General features: G+C 43.2%; 2 protein-coding genes across 2 annotated transcripts in view; one reads left to right on the top strand and one right to left on the bottom strand.

Annotated features, from left to right (window-relative positions):
* Positions 1 to 86: 86 nt before the first annotated feature.
* Positions 87 to 8,296, bottom strand: adprh (ADP-ribosylarginine hydrolase). The gene is made up of 9 exons (XM_080454448.1): positions 8,278 to 8,296; positions 7,069 to 7,127; positions 6,564 to 6,675; positions 5,255 to 5,363; positions 4,450 to 4,548; positions 4,243 to 4,348; positions 2,710 to 2,976; positions 1,524 to 1,738; positions 87 to 567 (listed from the first exon to the last, which is right to left on the bottom strand). The coding sequence occupies exons 2-9, from the start codon at positions 7,074 to 7,076 to the stop codon at positions 419 to 421; spliced, it is 1,065 nt and encodes a 354-aa protein (XP_080310574.1). The 5' UTR covers positions 7,077 to 7,127; positions 8,278 to 8,296; the 3' UTR covers positions 87 to 418.
* LOC308104133 (double C2-like domain-containing protein alpha) overlaps positions 8,077 to 19,774 on the top strand; it is a 57,019-nt gene continuing 45,321 nt past the window's right edge. Inside the window, exon 1 of the mRNA XM_080454447.1 lies at positions 8,077 to 8,141. The gene's annotated coding sequence lies outside the window, so the exon portion shown is untranslated. The remainder of the gene's footprint in view (positions 8,142 to 19,774) is intronic.

Here is a 19,774-nt window from a genome sequence, read left to right as displayed (position 1 = left end):
GCATCAGATCGACGGGTGTATTTGATAGAATTTCCATGGGGGGGAAAAAAAGAACTTACTATTGGGATGGTTTTCAACAAGTTTTATTGTCATTGTGGGGGATAGTTATCTCTGATTCAACTCTTTAGTATAACACTACATGTTAAGACAACGGTCACTAGAGGGAACCCTCTTAGTGCTAGACGATTTCTCTTTTTGGTATGACTGTGCACTGTTTTCTGGGTCAGTGGGACAGCGTGGTCCCCTACAGGCTAGCTAGAGTAACACCACACTTTAACTGTGACTCAATGACCGCGACCCAGATCAATGGGTCGACCAAAGTGCAAGGGCTAGTCCTACAACGGTGTCATAGTGTGCGGCCTGATTTCCTCCAGAGTCCAGACGCACTGTGGCTACACGGGGCTCCGCTGTTCTTTCATCAGTGCGACAGGGCGTAGATCTGCTCGGCGCTGCGCTCCAGTCGCTCCCTGTACTCCAGGTTGATGTAGTTGCCTTCGGGGACCTCCCGGGTTCCATAGAGGAGACCCCAGCAACAGCAGGCAATCACTGCAGTGCTGTCACTATCACCTGGGGAGGGAGAGTCGGCACAGACACAAAAGATTGAGGAGAGAATGAGCTTGAACAGAACGGATTTAATTCAAGAGGATTATTTAATGGCTATCTTTTCATTCAGTGAATCTGTTGTGGTTATTTCAACAGTGCCTTTGTAACTTTTGATCCATTATTACTTATTATTCATCCTTATCAACATGAGATTAGGACTATTAATTAGGACTAAGAATTTGGTTTGAGGTCCCTCACCAGAAAGGCTGCTTTGTATTCAAAGGAAGTAAAAGCTATGTAAGCCGTTTAATATCCCTCAACAGACTGAAGTACTTATTCCCAGACATTAAGCTACCAGTCTTATCAAGTGGCACCGCGACTTCAGCAGGACACTTGTATGGGCAAACGGGAATCAAACCTGTAATCTTTTTCTCAGTTACAGGTCAGTCACTCTAGCCAAATGGTCCAATGCGCCTGCCTCCACTATGTTGATACCCTTGAGCGAAAACAACACGGACAATTCTATTACCAAAACCAAAAGGTCAACACTAAGTGGATGATGCAATTCTCAAGGATGTCATGAAGAGAATGTAAAACCATGGCTCCTGCTGTAGACATTTCTTCCTATTAAAAGGTGTTATGACATCCAAAAATCGGGCTAATCAGATTAGCTCATATTTTTCTTCCTATAACAGTGGATGTATGAAACAATGACTTTTGTGCTGTACAGACATACAAAAGGGGGGGGGGATTAAACCCGAAGAGTGTGTGTGTGTGTGTGTGTGTGGGGGGGGGGGTTAACCACTTAAACCCTATATACTTAGTTGACCGGTGTACCCCAGGTCTATTTACTAGGTCCGCTAGTATTTCTCTATACCAAATCTCTTAGCGAAAATAGCCGATCTACAAGCTCAGAGCGCATAACGTTGCAACGCATTCTGATGCTGCCAATCGGCCAAGTGGTTAATAAAAGTTCTGACCTCCATGGAAGCCTGCCCTGCTCATAAGCTCCTCCCAGTCTGAGCCTGCCCCCAGCAAGGCATCGTAGGCTATCATTGGCGCATCATGGCCGCTGCGTCCTGCCCAGCCTGACAGGCTGAAGGTCTTATAGGTTTCATCCCTCTCTGCTGGCCCATAGGTTTCAGGGAAGAAAATGGGTCCCACCCCATTGCTGAGGCCCCTCGTGTCCAGGTACCTTGATGGGGGTGGAGGGGAGAGATTTACAACAAGGCATATCCACAAGAAAAACCTCTTCATTAGTGAAAGACTCACACTATGTCTTCACAAGGACAAGTTTAAGACCATAATTGTCAAGCCGGTCAAGCTGGTCAACTATCTTATTAGCCTAATGTGTTTGGTATTGAAAATAATGTATGAGATGTCGTAAACCGGCAGCCTGATTTATACTTAATTGCGTTCCAGTGTCACACAACCAAGTGTAAATCAGGCATAAGTGCACAGCATTCTAGAGGTGCTGTGGACCGAAATCACCAAATTCCATGAAACGTTTACTTGAAGTCCTATTCAATCTCACCCCCCTTCAATCAATACAGGTTTCTACAGCAACACTCACACTGTGGAGAAGAGATACAAGAGATGGCTATATCCATCTGATGTATTGGTGATCATGTGTAGGCATGATTTGTATTGCGTGGCTCCATGTCTGTGTGTCACTTATTTTCACCCGACTTGACACTGAGGAGTTTCACCGGGAGAGCATAATGCAAGTGGAGGAACATGTTATCACTCCCCTGCTGGCTTCCCTCCCCTGAACATGGCCGCTTGTGTTCTTTGGAGCGCCCTGCCAAACCAGAGGCACCATGGAGGAATCAAACCCCTTGTATGTATGCATGCATTGCAGTTGACTTCCTCCTGAACTATGCAATCGATTCGTCTTTCACTCTTCTTTTGTGGAAGACGAGTGTCTGGGATGTTTAAGTGGTTTGGAATATAAATAACGTGTGCCCATACCACCAGGTCACGTTATTGAACTGAATTTCACCCAATGACATTTCAGTACGAATTTCATGCAACAGTCTATTGGCCTTAAGCCTTAAAAAGATTAATGGCTCATTGTCATTCAGTGCCTGGAGCTGGACACAGCGTGTGACAAGATCGCTAATCCTTCAGACGACCCCGTCATCTCATGACTCGAGCTGACATTACCACTGCCATTTCTCGCAGAAGTAACCCCAGTCTCTCAGCGTCTCCTCCACGGCGTAGCCGCGACCTTCGACGAAGTTCTTGGCGATGGGACATGCTTCGTTGATCAGTCCCAGGCCCCAAGTGGTGATTGGCCGTCGCTGGGCGGCATACGCGGTGAACAGCGCCGAAGCCACAGCTCCCAGGAAACCAGTAGGGTGAGGATGGGTCATCCTGGCAGTCTCCACGGCAACAGCCACCAGTGACAGCAGCTGGTCAGGCTTCGGGTACCTGTTGGAGACAAGCTAAAGAGATAATATCAAAGCAATAGCAGCATTATTGACCATCTGACCACTAAACACTTTACTTAAGAGGTCAGAACGCTTTCGAGGTTGGGCGCGATTTCTGGGCTATCGAGCTCATCATAACCAATTATCTTTATTAGTTTATAGTTTGCATAGTATTTAGTGTCTAGTTATGGGCATTATGGGCACTAAAATATTAGTCTAAAATGTTCAAGGCAAAAATCTTACCCTTAAAGCAGTACTGCTTTAAGGGTCTAAGACAAGAGTCTGCTAGACACACACAAAAAGCAATTACATGGAACTCCCAGAGCACTGAGGTTTCATGCTGTGTCGAAGAAACTGTCCTAATATTCTAAATCTAATTCTATTGGAATACCATACTCTCCCGTGAGAGAAATGTATAACTACATTTTAGAAATAAATTAAACTCCCACTCACAACCAAATCACCTTTCTTTAATTTAGTGGTTGACATTTCTGTATAAAATATTCTCAAGACATTCACCATATCTGTTCAAAGATTATAACTACTAGACCGGCACCAGCCTACTAGGGGCCATGCAAGTCGGGAATACACACCCTGCCCATTGTGCAATAGTCGCTCGTTTCGTTCGCTTCCTTCACTATGACCACAGTTCTCATACCTTCTCATACTTTATATTGGCCAATCAGGGACATACGGTTACATTGGCTAAGTGGCACAAACGTGACGCAAAGGTTCACGAATCCGTGAAGCCGACAAATCGGTTTGCCATACATACACTTCCCCCAGAGATTTTGTGCGGCCTCCGCTGAGTCGGTGCGGCCTCCACTACAGACCCGGGACAAATATTTGCATTTTTTATTTGTTCTCGGAAGCGTTGGTCCGATTGAATTGCCACTTGGCACTGTGTGCACCCCTGGGTCATATGGGACACACACGCATAGCCCGAGTTATGCCCAAGACACACAGACAGGTCAGGTTTTGTGAATAAATAGATAGATAGATAATGTACTATGTAAAGTATATATAATTTAATTATAATTTAACCAGTGATCAATATCCAAGTTGATATATTTTATAGAAAGAGGTGACGAAGAGACATAAATATAACCAAGTATTCTGAATGTTTCAATACCCAGGAAAGAAAGGACTGATTCCTCGTTTGCCTGTGAAAAGCACTGTGTGAGATCATGAATACAAAATTGGAGAGTTTGGGAAAAGTTAAGAATCCCACTACACACCATGGTGCAGCAGGGGACAAATGTCTAACCTAAGCCCGATGCACATAGACCTCATGGCCGCCCCACAGCCGGTCCCCTCTGGGTTATAGGTCACTCTGAAGCCCTGTTCCTCGCCAGGCCGAAGCTGAGACACGCCTGAGAAAACAAGGGAAAGCGTGGAGGCGTTTCACTACTCTGCTCATGCACAAGGTAACGATTGAAACAATGATTTATTTGAATGTCTCTTTCTGTCTCACCAAGGATGCTTGAAGGCCCCGGTTTCCTGCCTTCCATGTCTTTCATTCCCTCGACGTAGCGACCAGCCACCTCGTGCAGGAGCTCTTCCCCTACCTTCCCTACAGGCAAAGTAAACATGTTTTCAAAGTGGGGCCGGGTGCCAGGGAGGTCAATTGGAAAGGAAAGGAGACTAAAATGGTAAAAAATCAAAATATATATTTTCAATTCAAATTCATACGATTTTTGGTATGCATTTTGTATTACTTTGAATGGTGTGCTCATTCTTGATTGTCAACATATTTAAGGTTTGGGAGTCCCTGGTATAAAACATCCTCCTATCCTGCTTCTTACATTTTGTACCCTCTTTCTTGTCTTGTTATTTCTCAGTATTGCATGAACACGCTTGTATTCCTAACAAGTTAACTTGTACTGTTGTTGATCTAAGAAGAGAAGCTTATGCTATGTTTGTGAGTCGCTCTAAATTAGGCCATCAACTGGAATGCCAAAAAAAGGTCAAATCTAATGTGAAGGCTTAGCAAATCTGTTAACAACATGTTTTGTATGTATGTTTTGCCATGTATCACTGCAAATGCTAAGTATACTTTTTCTACCACCTTCTTCTTACAATGAATCCACCTAAGAGAATTAAAAGGATATGATGAAAATTGTAGGCTAGGCCCGTAAGGAATAGGACTTGTGTTGTGTCAGCACAAGACTTCATTAGAGCTAAATCAAACATCAAATCAATCCAATCAACCCTGGCTGGATCGAAGACAATTAACACAGAGAAAATAACAAATTGATACAATGAGATTCTAGCCTCACCAGTGGCCAGTCCCTCTGCTGTGGCCAAATGCAACACGGTGTCATCACTCACTGGCCAATCAGGAAGCTCAGCCTTGATGCTTTTCAACCCACCAAGCTCCTTCAGCTCCTGTCATACGAATGGGAAAATGATATGAGCGCAAATTAATTCACTTTGAGCCAAATACACCATTAACAAGTATTTGCATGTACAGGCTGTGCAAACACTGTGAAATCCTGACTGTGTCTCCATTTGTATACGCTCAGAGTTAAATTAAAGCTGCAATCCAGAACTTATTTTAAAGACGGTGTGAGTGATTTTCTTTTTTCTAATAAGCGTTAGCCTAAATATCTCTACATTCCCATCATTGCTATAGTGTTTGTTCATGTTCAGTAACAGGGATCTCCTCTAGCCGCAAGCAACTCGGATGCTATAATGCTATCTGGCATCTGAGTTGCAATACTACCAACCCTTGACAGCCCATTCATCCAAAGTGCCTGGATCCTATATGGGCTAATCCTTCAGATGACCCCGTCATCTCATGACTCGTGCTGACTGTACCACTGCCATTTCTCGCAGAAGTAACCCCAGTCTCTCAGCGTCTCCTCACAAGGCGTAGATACAACCTGGATAACCCAAGCTTTCCGTACAGCTGCAATCTTGGTGAGTTTAACGTTGTTTAACCCATTAAGACCTGGAACACATCCGTGTCATTTTTTTATTTGAGCTAAAAAGCATTATGTTACACTTTGGCTATTCAAAGTTCAAACCGATTGCCGCGCTATGAGCTTGTAGATCTACTATTTCTTTCAAATCGTGAAAATGTGTGCAAATCTTTGAATATATTTTCTTTTAAAGCTCTATTTTAAACTCAAATCTTTGCTTCTGCAACTCAGATGCCATATATTGCATAGCATCTGAGTTGCTTGCGACTAGGTTTCCCCCGGCTCAGAAAATACAGGTATGATACCAATTTTATCCAATCAGGAGAGAAAACTCATTCAGGATACAGGATAAACAAGTGATGAAACAAAGAAATTGGACAAAATCGGAACTGGAACACTATAAAATGTAATCTGATAAATGGGTTCTCTCTCAATTGGATGAAATTGGTGCTTAAAATGTATTTGCGCTGGAGAGACAGGGAGACCCCCTGTTTACTGTTACTCTGAGTCCCAGAGAGAAGACCTGGGTTCAGGGGTAGCAGGACATGTAAGTTCACTTACGGATTGCAGCTTTATCTTTTAACATCCAAGATTTTACTGTGTAGCCTATTAAAGCACAACTTTTTAAGTAGTGCTTTGCATAGCCAAGTAGAGCATTGTCTACCTGGTGAATGTTTGACCCCGACTCGTTGTACTCCCACAGCTGATTTCTGTAGCCAAGGGCATCACCCACCCCGCTCAGCAACATAGCTGCTTTGTAGTCATCTGCCGTCCGTCTGCACGCACACGCACGCACGCAGCACACACACACACACACACACACACACACACACACACACACACACACACACACACACACGCACGCACACGCACAGAGAGAGAGAGAGAGAGAGAGAGAGAGAGAGAGCGAGTTGATGGCAGACAAGGCTTCAGTCAGTAGATGATCGGGGTTTTAAATTCAAAACACGTAGCCACTATTGGATTTGTGTTGTTGGTTCAAATAGAGATCAGACTTTATAAAAGTGCGTGGTAGCTGGTAGCCTTACGTTTTTCGAACCTAAAAACTGCCTACTGACAACAACTGAGTAGGCAGGATTTATGCGTTATTTAATAAGTTGTAAGATGGTGTTGTAGCCTACTATAATGGCACGTTTTCAAGACAACCTTACCGGGTCATTGCGACGTTTCTCCCCCGAGGTAATGCTTCAGCAAAGCGGTCGGCTTCAAGCTGTTTAGGAGAAAGAATGGACCACTGCAGTTATGCTTACAAAACAGGACCGTTCATTCAGTCAGTTATTACCAACATGCGTTACGTCTAAGTACAACCACTGGCAACCGGAAGTCTCGCCCCAAAACACGCTCGCCCCCATTCTTTTTCGAGGACCGCTCTCCCCCAGCGGTTCTTCTTGTATTTGTTTTACTGAGGATAAGGTTAGAAATAAGTTAGGGCTAGGCAACGTTTTACAGAGGTTACGTTTAGAAATAACTAATAAGGTTAGGTTTAGGCATAGTTTACTGAGGTTATGTTTAGGAATAAGGTTAGGTGTTTAGGCATAGTTTTACTGAGGTTACGTTTAGGAATAAGGTTAGGTTTAGGCATAGTTTACTGAGGTTACGTAATGTTTAGGAATAAGGTTAGGTTTAGGCATAGTGTTACTGAGGTTATGTTAAAAAAAATAAGATTAGGTTTTGACATAGTTTACGTTAGGAATACCAGGTGGCGACCTTTCCTTCGCCGGATTTGGGGGCGACTGTGTTTTGGGGCGAGCGTTTTGGTATACCAACCACTCCTCTCCCCAACACGTGCAACGGCTCTTGTAGGCTACAGCAGCAGATATCCAAATTTAGAAACTTGCTCTTTAGCTGCCAAAATGGACACCACTGACCACACCACCAACCAGCAACTGGTCTTTCCTCAATACACTGCATGGTAGCAGCCTAATCCATTTACATTGTCAAACATTCACCACCACACAAACATTTCCATTTATTCTACAGTTTGTATGTGTAACAACTCAAGGAAGGATGCTGGAGAAATTGTACAGTGCAAAGTTCCAATATAAAACTGAGCCAAAATGTTACATTATTGATTAAATTGCAATTATGTCACTTTGTACAACTGCTTTATACAGAATCAGTGAACTTGGCGGATTCCAGGCCTGGACCCATGCTGCCATGCAGGCAACAATTCCCAACTATGGTGCAGAAATAGCAACAGACTGTAGGCCTATCTACAACACAGGTAAGCTAGGCTATTTTAATCACACAAATAGTGTTTTATTTTTAATTTTTACAATAAATATGAAGAGAAAAAAAACACAGAAAAAAACAACAACTGCAGCCCCCTCCCCCACTCCTCAAAGTAGGGATAGGCTTACCAGTTTTAATGCCACACTTTTGCAGCTCTTTATGTTTATCACTTTATCACTATCAAACTATTAAAAAAAAGAAGCATTGCAGGGGTAAAAGTGTGATTTCCTTTCCCTGTTCCGCTAGATTTAAGACCAGCATGTGAGATTCTTGGGCAGGCTAGGTAAGTGGGCATATCTCTCTTCCCACCACAAATTCATATTATCTCCCTGTCAATCTGTTGTGCTCTGCTACCCTTCCCTCCACATGGGGGCATGCTTTCACTACAGCCAACCCAGTAGTGGGTGAGTGGACCTCTAGAGATGCAAGCAGTCTGAGCTGCTGATTGATGTGAGATGTGGGAGAATTCCACTGCCAGACTGCTAGTGATCCCACAGCCAAAGCCCACGGTCAGTCCTCATCTCCACAAGATTATGGTCACAGGGATTGCGTAGATTGTGGATATTTCTCAGGTCTTGGGGGAAGAGATGGCCCCAAGGCTATTTGTCACATGAGTTGTCAGGGGCCATAAAGCCTGATGGCATGCAGGGGCTACCAAGGCTTTAGATGGGTTAATAGTAAATGGTCCGTGTGAAGATGGGTAGGGTGGGTGGTGAACATTTCAGACACCATCACTAGACCCACATTGTTAAGGCTGGGGAAGGCTGTTGTATTAAGCCTAATGTCTAATTTATACATTGACGTACAACAGTGTCATTTACCTGAACTAATGTGATCATCAAATATTGAAAATAATTTATTTTAGGCAATAGTGTGTAAATTAAGCTGGATTACCACACTTGCATTTCACTGCTTGTACATGTACAGTGTATGAGTAGTGCACTGCTTGTACATGTACAGTGTATGAGTAGTGACAAAAAACGCTCATGATTCTTGAGCTGTATTAGCTTATGGAAGCTGTTAATTATGCACCATAGCAGTTACACCTCGCACTATTTGCTCACCTCTGAGTGTGGTGAGCATGCATGCATATGTGAGTAGAGTGGTATGGATATGCATATGCATGATTAATATGTACAGTATGCGAGTGTGAGAGTTTTCCCACACAGGTTTTTCTCTCTACATGCTTTGACCAGCAGTTTGCACCACATGGATTTCATCTAGTCTTGTCATCTCCACTTATCCCACGCTGGTTCAATTTTCATTGTGGGTTAAAAGCAGTGGATCGATTTGCATTGACTGACAGGAGTAGCACAGCTAGCAACTATCCTCAACAAAAGCAACAGTGTGTTGATGGCTGCTGCATCTTGGATAAACATTAAGTGTTCTCCTATTTTCTATAGGCCTAATTGTTTTGGTTTGAATTAGACCATTATTTAGTGACAAACTATCGTTAATAGCGATGCACTGTGAGCAGAGGATAGATCAGCTCATTCAGTAGATCAGCTATTTTTTTATTCTTTTTGACATTCTTGTGTGATGAAGTTGGACATTCATTTACAAAAAAAAACATTACAAGTTTAAATATGGAGATACAAGGTTTCTGCCTGATAACAACGATATACAGTATAAAGGCAATATTTCATTATATTTACGATTTTTACTCGTGACTCATAACAAGACCAGGAGACCTGGTTCTGCCAGACCCAGAATAAGTACTTTATAAGATCAGAGCACTACGTCACCGCACTTCACATGACGTGTCAGCCTGTGTCTATGCCCATGTATGGACGAAAGGGGGACAGACTTTTTTGGCTGGGGCCGGAGGACAAAGTGACCATGCCCATGTATGGACGAAACAGGTACAAAGCCTCATGTAAGCCCGACCCCTTGGGTCTGGCAAAAACAGGTACAAAACATGAACTACGTCACGGCTAAGCCGGACTTCACATGACGTGTCAGCCTGTGTATGCCCATGTATGGACGAAAGGGGGACAGACTTTTTTGGCTGGGGCCGGAGGACAAATGGCCCCTGCCCATGTATGGACGAAACAGGTACAAAGCCTCATGTAAGCCCGACCCCTTGGGTCTGGCAAAAAATGGTGGTGTGACCCAACAATGGGTCCTCCTGACCCATGGTTTGGGATACACTGAATTAGACATCGGAGAAAGCAACCCATACCAGCCTGATAAGCTCAAACACAGCAAGCAAACCTATTAAGGGCTTTGACAAAGTCCCCATTCTCAAGCACTAATTACCAAGTCAAAGATATTTATTCTCATGTGGTTGTACTTGTTTATAAATGACCACCCTTGGCATGGCTCAGCTCCAGCTAGCAGTGACATGGCTCCTGTAGACATAGTCTGGTTTAGTTTAGTTCTGCTCGGACATGGAGTGAAGACATTAAGCATGACTAAGCCTGACAAACTTGCTTGCAGCTTCTCCCTGAGGGAAGAGGGCGAGTCACATGGCACTTTTGTTTGTGCACCGGCGGCCTTGAGTGCCTGAATGGCGGTGGTGGACTTTTGTTCTGTGACAAATACTCATTCCATTCTGAAGTGTTCCTTCTGAGCGATGAACTGACTGACCGGCTGACAGACAGACAGAGTGACAGACAGACAGACAGATCGATCGATTGACAGACAGACAGACATCTGCCAATTTGTCTCTTTCTGTCTCTTTGCCCACCATCCCCACACAGTTACATGCCAAAAAGCCTCCAGTTCCCAGAGCTACTGCAGAATCTTCAAAGCCGGGGTTTTTATGTAAATTTCAAGTCCCAATATATTTTTTCTCAGACCTGAGGGCATCCAGTTTAAGGCGGTTATAGTCAACATATTGGAAAAAGGTTTAGAGAGGAAAATAGTTTTTTCTCTCTGCAATGCATTTCATCGCTGTCGGGTACAAACCTTACATGTCTAAACCTATTACTTTTCAGATAACCGAAAGAAGAACCCGTGGCTCCAATGGATCCAATGTAGTTATTATTTAGTCTCAAGCTCTTGCTAATACTTTTCATTGATTCAATATTTATAAAACTCACAGACATACTTAACCACTTTCACTTAAAAAAACATTCATAGCAGATCTACGAGCTCACAGTGTGACTAGGGCGAGTAAGGCATTCATTTAAGGAAATTATCATTAAAAAGTTGAAATATGGAGATACAAGGTTTGTGATCGACAGAGACGGTTTCTTACTCAGCGCGGTGGTCCCTTGAACTTCTTCACCTGGCTCACTCAACACACCGCCACCCAATCCCCCCCCCCCCCCAACACCACCCAACCCCACCCAACCCAACCCCACCCAACCCCTCAAGGCATGCCTCCGCAGTCATGATGCCTGAATGGTTTTACAAGTTCTACTGTTGCTTAGCAACTGGCTGGCGAATTACAAAACGGGGCAATATACAGCCGAGAATTAACGCTGTTTATGGGGGGTGCAGGGAGGAGTGAGGTTGTATGTGTATGAGAGAGAGCGGTGGTGGAAGGTAACTGAGTACATTCACTCAAGTAGTTTACTTGTACAGTACACTTTTGAGGTACTTTGACTTTACTTGAGTATTTCCATTTTGCGTTACTTTCTTTTCTATTTCTACTCCACTACATCTCAGAGGCAAATATATATATTTCTTTACTCCACTACAATTATTTAACAGCTTTAGTTACTAGTTGATTGTAGATTTAGATTATTATTACAAAACGTACATTAGCCAATTAAGCCCTATTTTATATTAGAAAATAGCCGATAAAAAGCTCACAACGCTTCGCGTTGCATCACGTTGTGGGCTTGTAAATCGTCTATTTCTTTGACATTTTGGAAAATGTGTGTACTTTTACTTTGGTACTGTAAGTATATTTTGATGCCAATACTTTTGTACTTTTACTCAAGTAAAATTTTGAATACAGGGGTTTTACTTGTAACAGAGTATTTTTATATTGTGGTACTTTTACTTAAGTAAAAAATCTGAGGGAGAGAGAGAGAGAGATAGAGACAGACGGCATGTCAGTGTGTACGTGCCTAATGAATAGTCATGCACGTACGTGTGTGTATATATGCGCATGCACGCATGTGTACTTGCTTGCTTTAAGCAATGCACAACGTCACAAGGCAGATTAATAAAAAATGGATCACTCCATCATGTCAGCCGTCTTTCCAACATTATGCTCTGTAATGCGTCACGGATGTAACACGCTTTGAGCTTGTAGATCGGCTATTTATAACGAAGTAAGAATCAGGCTTTAAAGGCCATGATGATCTTGGTGACGTCAGTCCACTATGCCTTCTAGGTCTGTGCAGTGATTTCATGGTCCTCCAGTTTTACTAGCAGATAACTGAGTGGCATTTTAGTGTTCAAATTAAAGTTAGGGACCCTCAGGGTGCAATTTTGCACCCACCCAGCCGGGGAGGTGCGTATGCTGCTTGTAGACTATTTTAGAACCCTGTGACAAACTTTGTGCCCTCCACCAATACTGAAATCCATTTTAAATTGGATTGGATTGCAGAAAATATCATTGCCGCTGGAGAAAAGATCCTCCATGTGTTATCTCACGGAATGAGTTTGCCGTATGAGAGGATACTGAATTATTGTTTTTAAAGATTGAAGGCTTTATTTGTTACATCCCACAGCTACACAAGAGTACTTTTTTTTGTTATGGCTCCTTGACCTTGTAGCAACAATAAAAGACACTAAAGAATGACAAAATAATAAAATATATATACAATAATCACAGCACACTTTTGAGGTGTTGTGTGCATGGGTCCTACTATATACGTATATAAGTATGTGTGTGTATATATATATATATTTATATATACACGCACGCACGCACGCACGCACGCACGCACGCACGCACGCACGCACGCACGCACGCACGCACGCACGCACGCGCACGCGCACAACAGAGAGCGAGAGCGCAGATTGGGTTCCTTTTGAAGTGCTCTTTACAGTGAAAAATGTGTACTTGAAAAGCCATAACAGGTCAGGACCAAATGCCCTCCACCACCCACCCACCATGTTCTCCTCTCTCCCCAAAATTACAGTCATTAATTACTGTTTAACACTTAATTGTTGATTAATAAAGCATGATAATGACCTGGTGCCGATGCATGGTTGAGGTGTGATGGCTGATGCTGATTGTTTTGGATTTTCCGACTTAGTGGATTTGTTTGTTTTTAGTCCAAGCATGTGGAGGCAGAGAGGTAGTGTTCATTTTGGGACTGGTAACGGTTCAATTCGACACTCTCAGAGTTAAATGAACACTCAGGATTTTGCTGTGTGCCCTGTATATTTATGTTCTCTACTTTGTGTTGTTAACTTTTGTTTCTCTCCGACCTCAGCACAAGCAGGTGTTAGATTTATTTTACAGATACAGTATATATAATTCATTTCTACATTCTTTCTGTTGTTTTGAGGTGAGATGTTCTGATCTTTCAAACTAAACTAAGCAAAACAAGTAAAGGTGTTTCGAGGTACTTATAAATATGAAAATTAAATTGAAATCAGATGAGACTTGATATCAACAGAGCTTATGACATAACATCAATCTCCTCGGCAATCATTAATTACATCATTTGACTTGCTCAGAGAGACCGGCGGCATGCCTTCTCTTCTCCAGCCCTTTCACAGAGAAGCATTTCAGGAAACGCTATTTCAAGCCCATAAAATTACAGAGATAATTCTAGGCTCAGAGAATGCAATATTTATTCACCCCTCCTTCCATTCTCTCTCATGGCTCTGGCATAGTGGTTCATGTTTACGTTAAGGAATACCAAATTGGATAGGATTTCAACTTCCATCGGAAATAGAAGACCTACAAGCTCACAACGTGTTGCGCCATGACACATGAGCTTATAGATTCGCTATCTTTGAATAACCGAAAAATAAAATAGTGCTTAAGTGTTTAAACTGTTCCTTAATTTGCTGAGGACCCCCTAGGACCCCCTCTAGGACCCCTGGGGGGCCTTCGGACACCACTTTGAGAACCAGTGCTCTGGCGTTCATAATTCATCACCACCACGCTTGGAAACACTTGCTCACTCCAGCTCCCTGTTTACAAGTAATGAAACAATCAATTAAGGAGCACACTTGGCAAACATGATGACATGGAAAATGCTTAATCACTTTTCATTAATTGAGTTTTCAGCCACTAGAGCTTAATTTCATGCATATTTTGCAAGATCCCACTGCCTCCTGCTCAGTCTAAAGCAGGCGGCTAATGTGTAGTTATCAAATATCCATCATCTTATCTCTCACAGATGTCACGCTCTGATTAGGGCACCTACGGTAAAGTTCTTCAACTGAGTTAAAAGTATTTGAATGTCGGGTTCTTTATTATATTTTAGCAATTTTCTCCTCATCTCAACTCGAGGTTGTCTGGCCGAATTGCAGTAATACAGTTTTCCTTGAACCCCGTCTTCACCCCATTGTTTAAACTATAAGGTCGTGAAATGAAATGAGATTGAAGTTAAGATAAGATAAAACTTGCATGGGGGTGAAATAGGGTTGTTATCTCTACCTGGTGGAGATCTTGCGTGTGTGTGTGTGTGTGTGTGTGTGTGTGTGTGTGTGTGTGTGTGTGTGTGTGTGTGTGTGTGTGTGTGTGTGTGTGTGTGTGTGTGTGTCTGTCTGTCTGTCTGTCTGTCTGTCTGTCTGTCTGTCTGTCTGTCTGTCTGTCTGTCTGTCTGTCTGTCTGTCTGTCTGTCTGTCTGTCTGTCTGTCTGTCTGTCTGTCTGTCTGTCTGTCTGTCTGTCTGTCTGTCTGTCTGTCTGTCTGTCTGTCTGTCTGTCTGTCTGTCTGTCTGTCTGTCTGTCTGTCTGTCTGTCTGTCTGTCTGTCTGTCTGTCTGTCTGTCTGTCTGTCTGTCTGTCTGTCTGTCTGTCTGTCTGTCTGTCTGTCTGTCTGTCTGTCTGTCTGTCTGTCTGTCTGTCTGTCTGTCTGTCTGTCTGTCTGTCTGTCTGTCTGTCTGTCTGTCTGTCTGTCTGTCTGTCTGTCTGTCTGTCTGTCTGTCTGTCTGTCTGTCTGTCTGTCTGTCTGTCTGTCTGTCTGTCTGTCTGTCTGTCTGTCTGTCTGTCTGTCTGTCTGTCTGTCTGTCTGTCTGTCTGTCTGCAAACTATGTGGTCGATCAGCGTCATCTTTCTTTTTGCGCACACTGCCAGCATGCCAAGGACCTCAATTCCAGAATATCTTTCAAATCGGTCGACAACTATGTCATTCTTGTGAATTAATAATCGCAGCACAATCGTTTCTCCATGCAGGCCATGGGATACGAACATGTCCTGTGAGGTTATATAACTGGAACTTGCCAATCGGGTGCTTATGGAATTTATACTGTACTAACTAGCCAATTACAATTCTCCTGGCCCCCCAGCTCATGGGCTGTACTGGTACTATAGCCAATTGCTTGCAGACACACGTTCACATTAGATGAACACCAAAATATACATTAGTTATATACATTAGACTGGCAACACACTAGAGTAATTAATGTCTGCACACATTCAGCTTTGGCCGAGCTGTATTTAGCCACTTTGAAAGAGTTTAGTGTGCAAAAGTTCGCCAACACAACCCGTCTTGAAATCACAGACATACAGTTGTTGTACTAGCATGCTGGATTTTTTTTTATTTTTAGGAACTAAGCAAAGAGAGAGTGAACCAAGAGAATGACACGCAAAGCTATGTTTTGGGTGATTTGATTGAGACATCCCTGCTTAATTTAGTGTTAAATATGTCATTCGTGTGTATGGGTTGTATTGAGAGACCAATCTGTCTCTTTTCTCTCCCTCCATCTCAAATGGAGTGTTTCACACGCACGCACGCACGCACGCCACGCACGCACGCACGCACGCACGCACGCACGCACGCACGCACGCACGCACGCACGCACGCACGCACGCACGCACGCACGCACGCACGCACGCACGCACGCACGCACGCACGCACGCACGCACTGTGTGACACTCTGCTGTCTCATTCCTGAGACTATGCCATTATGGTCTGCCACCCTTTAAGCGGTGTACATTCCATCCTGCCATTACCTTTCAATTCCATGTACAATTGACTGTCAACTTGTGCAACCATAATGTCAATGACATTACATTAAGTTATTTCCCATCACAAAGGTCTCACAAAGCAACTGGGCCAGCGAAATACTTACATTTCTTACTGCAACCTTCAGTTGACTGGTGATACAAGCATACCGTAATTGACACACAGAATTACCAATCAGACTATGCAGATTACAGAGAATTTTGAGTGACAAAAAGATGAAAAGAGGTAGATAATGAATGTGTATGACAGAGGTTTGATGAAGTTGGGAAGATTAAGATTGAACAATCACTTTTCTGCGTTACTGTTACATGGATCTAAGCAGTAATTTCACTGCACATTGCTGTTATCATTATGCCCCATTATGAGAGTCAAGACCCAATAGAGAAAGTGTCTTCCAGACTTACAAAAATACATTAGAATCACTCAGTCCTTTCAGAAATAGTGAAAATAGCAGTACATTTTGAGCTTGTAGATGTGCTATTTTCACAACTTTTGAAAATGTATGGAAATGTTTTGATAAAAAAAGAAATCTATTTAAATAAAAAAATGTTTTAAAGGAAACGTAAAAAAGGGGATATTTGTTCTCGTGACCCATAAAATGGTTACGTGAACCAAAAATGGGTCCCGACCCCTTGTTTGGGAAACACTGCTGTATTGTGCACACCTTTCTATTTCTGGACTCAGTTGAACGTGAGGCACCATGGCTAATTGGCAAACGTGAAATGATGAGGACTTCCTAGGCTGACATACGTCTGTTTCCTTCTGCTGCTGGGAATGATTAAAGGGGTTACATCGATTTGCGAGCACTGATCACATGATCATTGATAACATATTCATTTGCTGTTTTTGCCCGTCATACTTTGAAGACTTTTGAGTTGAGTGTGTCAGTTCTCTTGTAATGGATAATTGGCACCCAGGAGGTCAGCAGTGAATGATTTTTCCACTAAATCATTCATTAACAGATTTTTTTTTTAAAGACTCATTAACTGCACTGCAAGCTCTACAAATGAAATGGCACAATGATTATAAGTTCAGTCATTAGGGAATTGTCTCGTCTTTCATCAGCGCATGCTATTTATAATTTCAGACAGTATCAGTGAATTGGGTTTTCCAAGTGACTTCCTCAGCTGATGAATGCATTTAAAATGCATCAAAAACACACCCAAGTGTTGAAATTCCATCATTACATATAGCCTTAGGCACAATATATTTATTGGAGCATTAACAGGGACTGTTAATTCTTAAAGAGTAGCGTAGTTGACATTAGTATTATTGCAATTGCAGATCACTTGTTAAATTCAGAGCTGCTCCCGAGACTGGTTTGTGGCCAGCACTTTGTTATTTGGGGGTAGATGGATGAACATTATTAACCTTTACTTTGTTTTGATGTTATTTGTCCTTTCTATTTTCACCATTCAGTTCAAGAAGAGATTCAGTCATTCAGTATAGTTTTCAGCATTCCTTTTTCATTTTCTCTCGGCTCTCGAACCTTGCCGTATAAAGTTCAGGCAGACAGATTGTGTGTCTAACAGGCCTGTCTTGGGAATTAGATTTTGGCAAGACAGTACTAGATCAACTAACGCTGAAGAAACACACATACAGCAGCTGTATGGTGAAGACGTCAGTACTAACCTATTGGCAGCATTTGCCTCAAAGCACATGCGCAAGTACTGTGGTAGACCCCTTCATTAGGAACACACACACACACACACACACACACACACACACACACACACACACACACACACACACACACACACACACACACACACACACACACACACACACACACACACACACACACACGCGCTCACACGTGCGCCTCTTGCATGGGTGCACACTTTAAACTGCCTGCATGTTTAAGTGTAAAAATGGAAGGGTCCATTTGGGTCAATTTACAGTCTCAGAGTTCATTTAACACTGATCATTTTCCTGTGTGCTACATATTGCCGCAGTGCACACTCGTGTGTACGCAGCAGATGTAATGTAATGTGAACTTGTGTTCTGCTCCCACTTATTATTCAAGTAGCTCGTGGCAACCAAGGCCACTGTGTGAATAGCTGCATTGTCGCATGTCTGTTCAATTTTCAACTGTCGTCTGAGCGAAGCAGCACAAATGATCCTCCCCATGTCAGGGGCTGCCTGGATAGTGGCGACATCACAAGCCAGAATACAAGCCTCCAGCTGTCCCTCTCCACCAGGCAGGAGTGCAGCTCCTCTGTGGTTGTGGAGGCCGGTGTTCCTCTTGAGCTGGTCCACGTACCTTCCTCTCCCCCTCGAGGCAGGGCCCAGCTTGGGCTTCGGGCAGCTCCAGTTCAGGGTATTGGACACAGTGGCCAGCAAGCTTCAGACGACCTATTACTCTAGTAAAGGTTGATGCGCCGTACATGGTCCTGCCATGATACCGTGAGGGCATGCAGGTATAGCAGCCATCTAGTGAACGCTACACACCTGTCGATAAGCTTCTGTGCCCAACAATCAGTTGTAGAATGTTCGGTGTGTACACGGCCGTCAGTGGTAGTGTACAATAATACTGTATCCGAGACTGGCACAATGTCATCAGGGTGATATTCACTCGAGGCACTCGCCGACTCTTGCGTGGGACCAGGGTGAAGCTGAGCTCTTCCTCTATCCCTTCTATGGCTCTCCTCAGTGCATAGTCGAGCACGATGAGGAAGAGGTACGGTGCGATTATGTCGGCCTGCCGTATACACCTGCCAAGAACTTGACAGCTGTGGGATCGTCGGGCGTAGCGGCCTTGGCCCCAATGCGTGTGTTGGACGCAGCCACTGTTTTCACAAGCCTCTCCGTATGTCCAGCATATTTCCCCAGTCGATGAAGTTTATCACCGCAGGAATGTCTCCTTTAACCAAGTAAACCCTAGCATCCCTATTCTTGCCATGTCATAATAGGCAAACATTCAGCAGATTTGGCAAACATTCAGCGGAAATATCGCATCTACAAGCTCACAACGCAACACTTTGTGAGCTTGTAGATTGGCTATTTCCAGTGCAGATGTATAGTGTAGATGGAAAAAAGGAGGGGACCAAGTAAAGACCCCTGGCCTGGGGGACACCGATCAACTAAGTATATGCAGTTCACTGTGGTGTTTAAGTGGTTAAAGAACCGTTAAGGAGAATAATGCTGAATTTCAGTTTGCACGGTCTTGTTCTTTTTTATTACACAAGTTGACAAGTGGGACGTTTTATCAGTTCAATATGTGCTGTATGATGTCAAGCAATGAAAAGAAAAAGAAAAAGAGAAAAGAAAACATGACGATAGTCGTGCTGATGTTATATAAAATCCCTATATACAGTAAAGCTCAATGCAAATCTGTTCCCTTGCCTGCTCGAGGCAAAGATTATGCTATTTCAATGCATCGTTACATGGTTTGAGCGCTGGTTCTTTGAAATAATAAATAGATAAAGGAATAAATACATAAATAGCAGATAGGCCTGCTTCCTACCACACAGGTGCACCTGTTTGATCCATTATAGCAGGTAAAAACGTGATCAATTAAAGCACATGGTTCTTTAGTGTTGAGGAATTAATTGGATATAATTTATATGAGTCT

The sequence above is a fragment of the Gymnoscopelus braueri genome (assembly GCF_963280865.1).
Source record: "Gymnoscopelus braueri genome assembly, chromosome: 17".
Lineage (NCBI taxonomy): Eukaryota > Metazoa > Chordata > Actinopteri > Myctophiformes > Myctophidae > Gymnoscopelus > Gymnoscopelus braueri.
Note: the sequence above shows the minus strand (reverse complement) of the source record. Positions and strands in the feature narration are given on the sequence as shown.

Excerpts from the sequence above, each read along its gene's own strand:
- adprh (XM_080454448.1), bottom strand. Across the intron at positions 4,349-4,449 it reads GGGGCCTTCAAGCATCCTTG|GCGTGTCTCAGCTTCGGCCT; the intron begins GTGAGACAGAAA and ends TTGTTTTCTCAG. Across the intron at positions 1,739-2,709 it reads TTCTGCGAGAAATGGCAGTG|GTACCTGGACACGAGGGGCC; the intron begins GTAATGTCAGCT and ends ACCCCCATCAAG.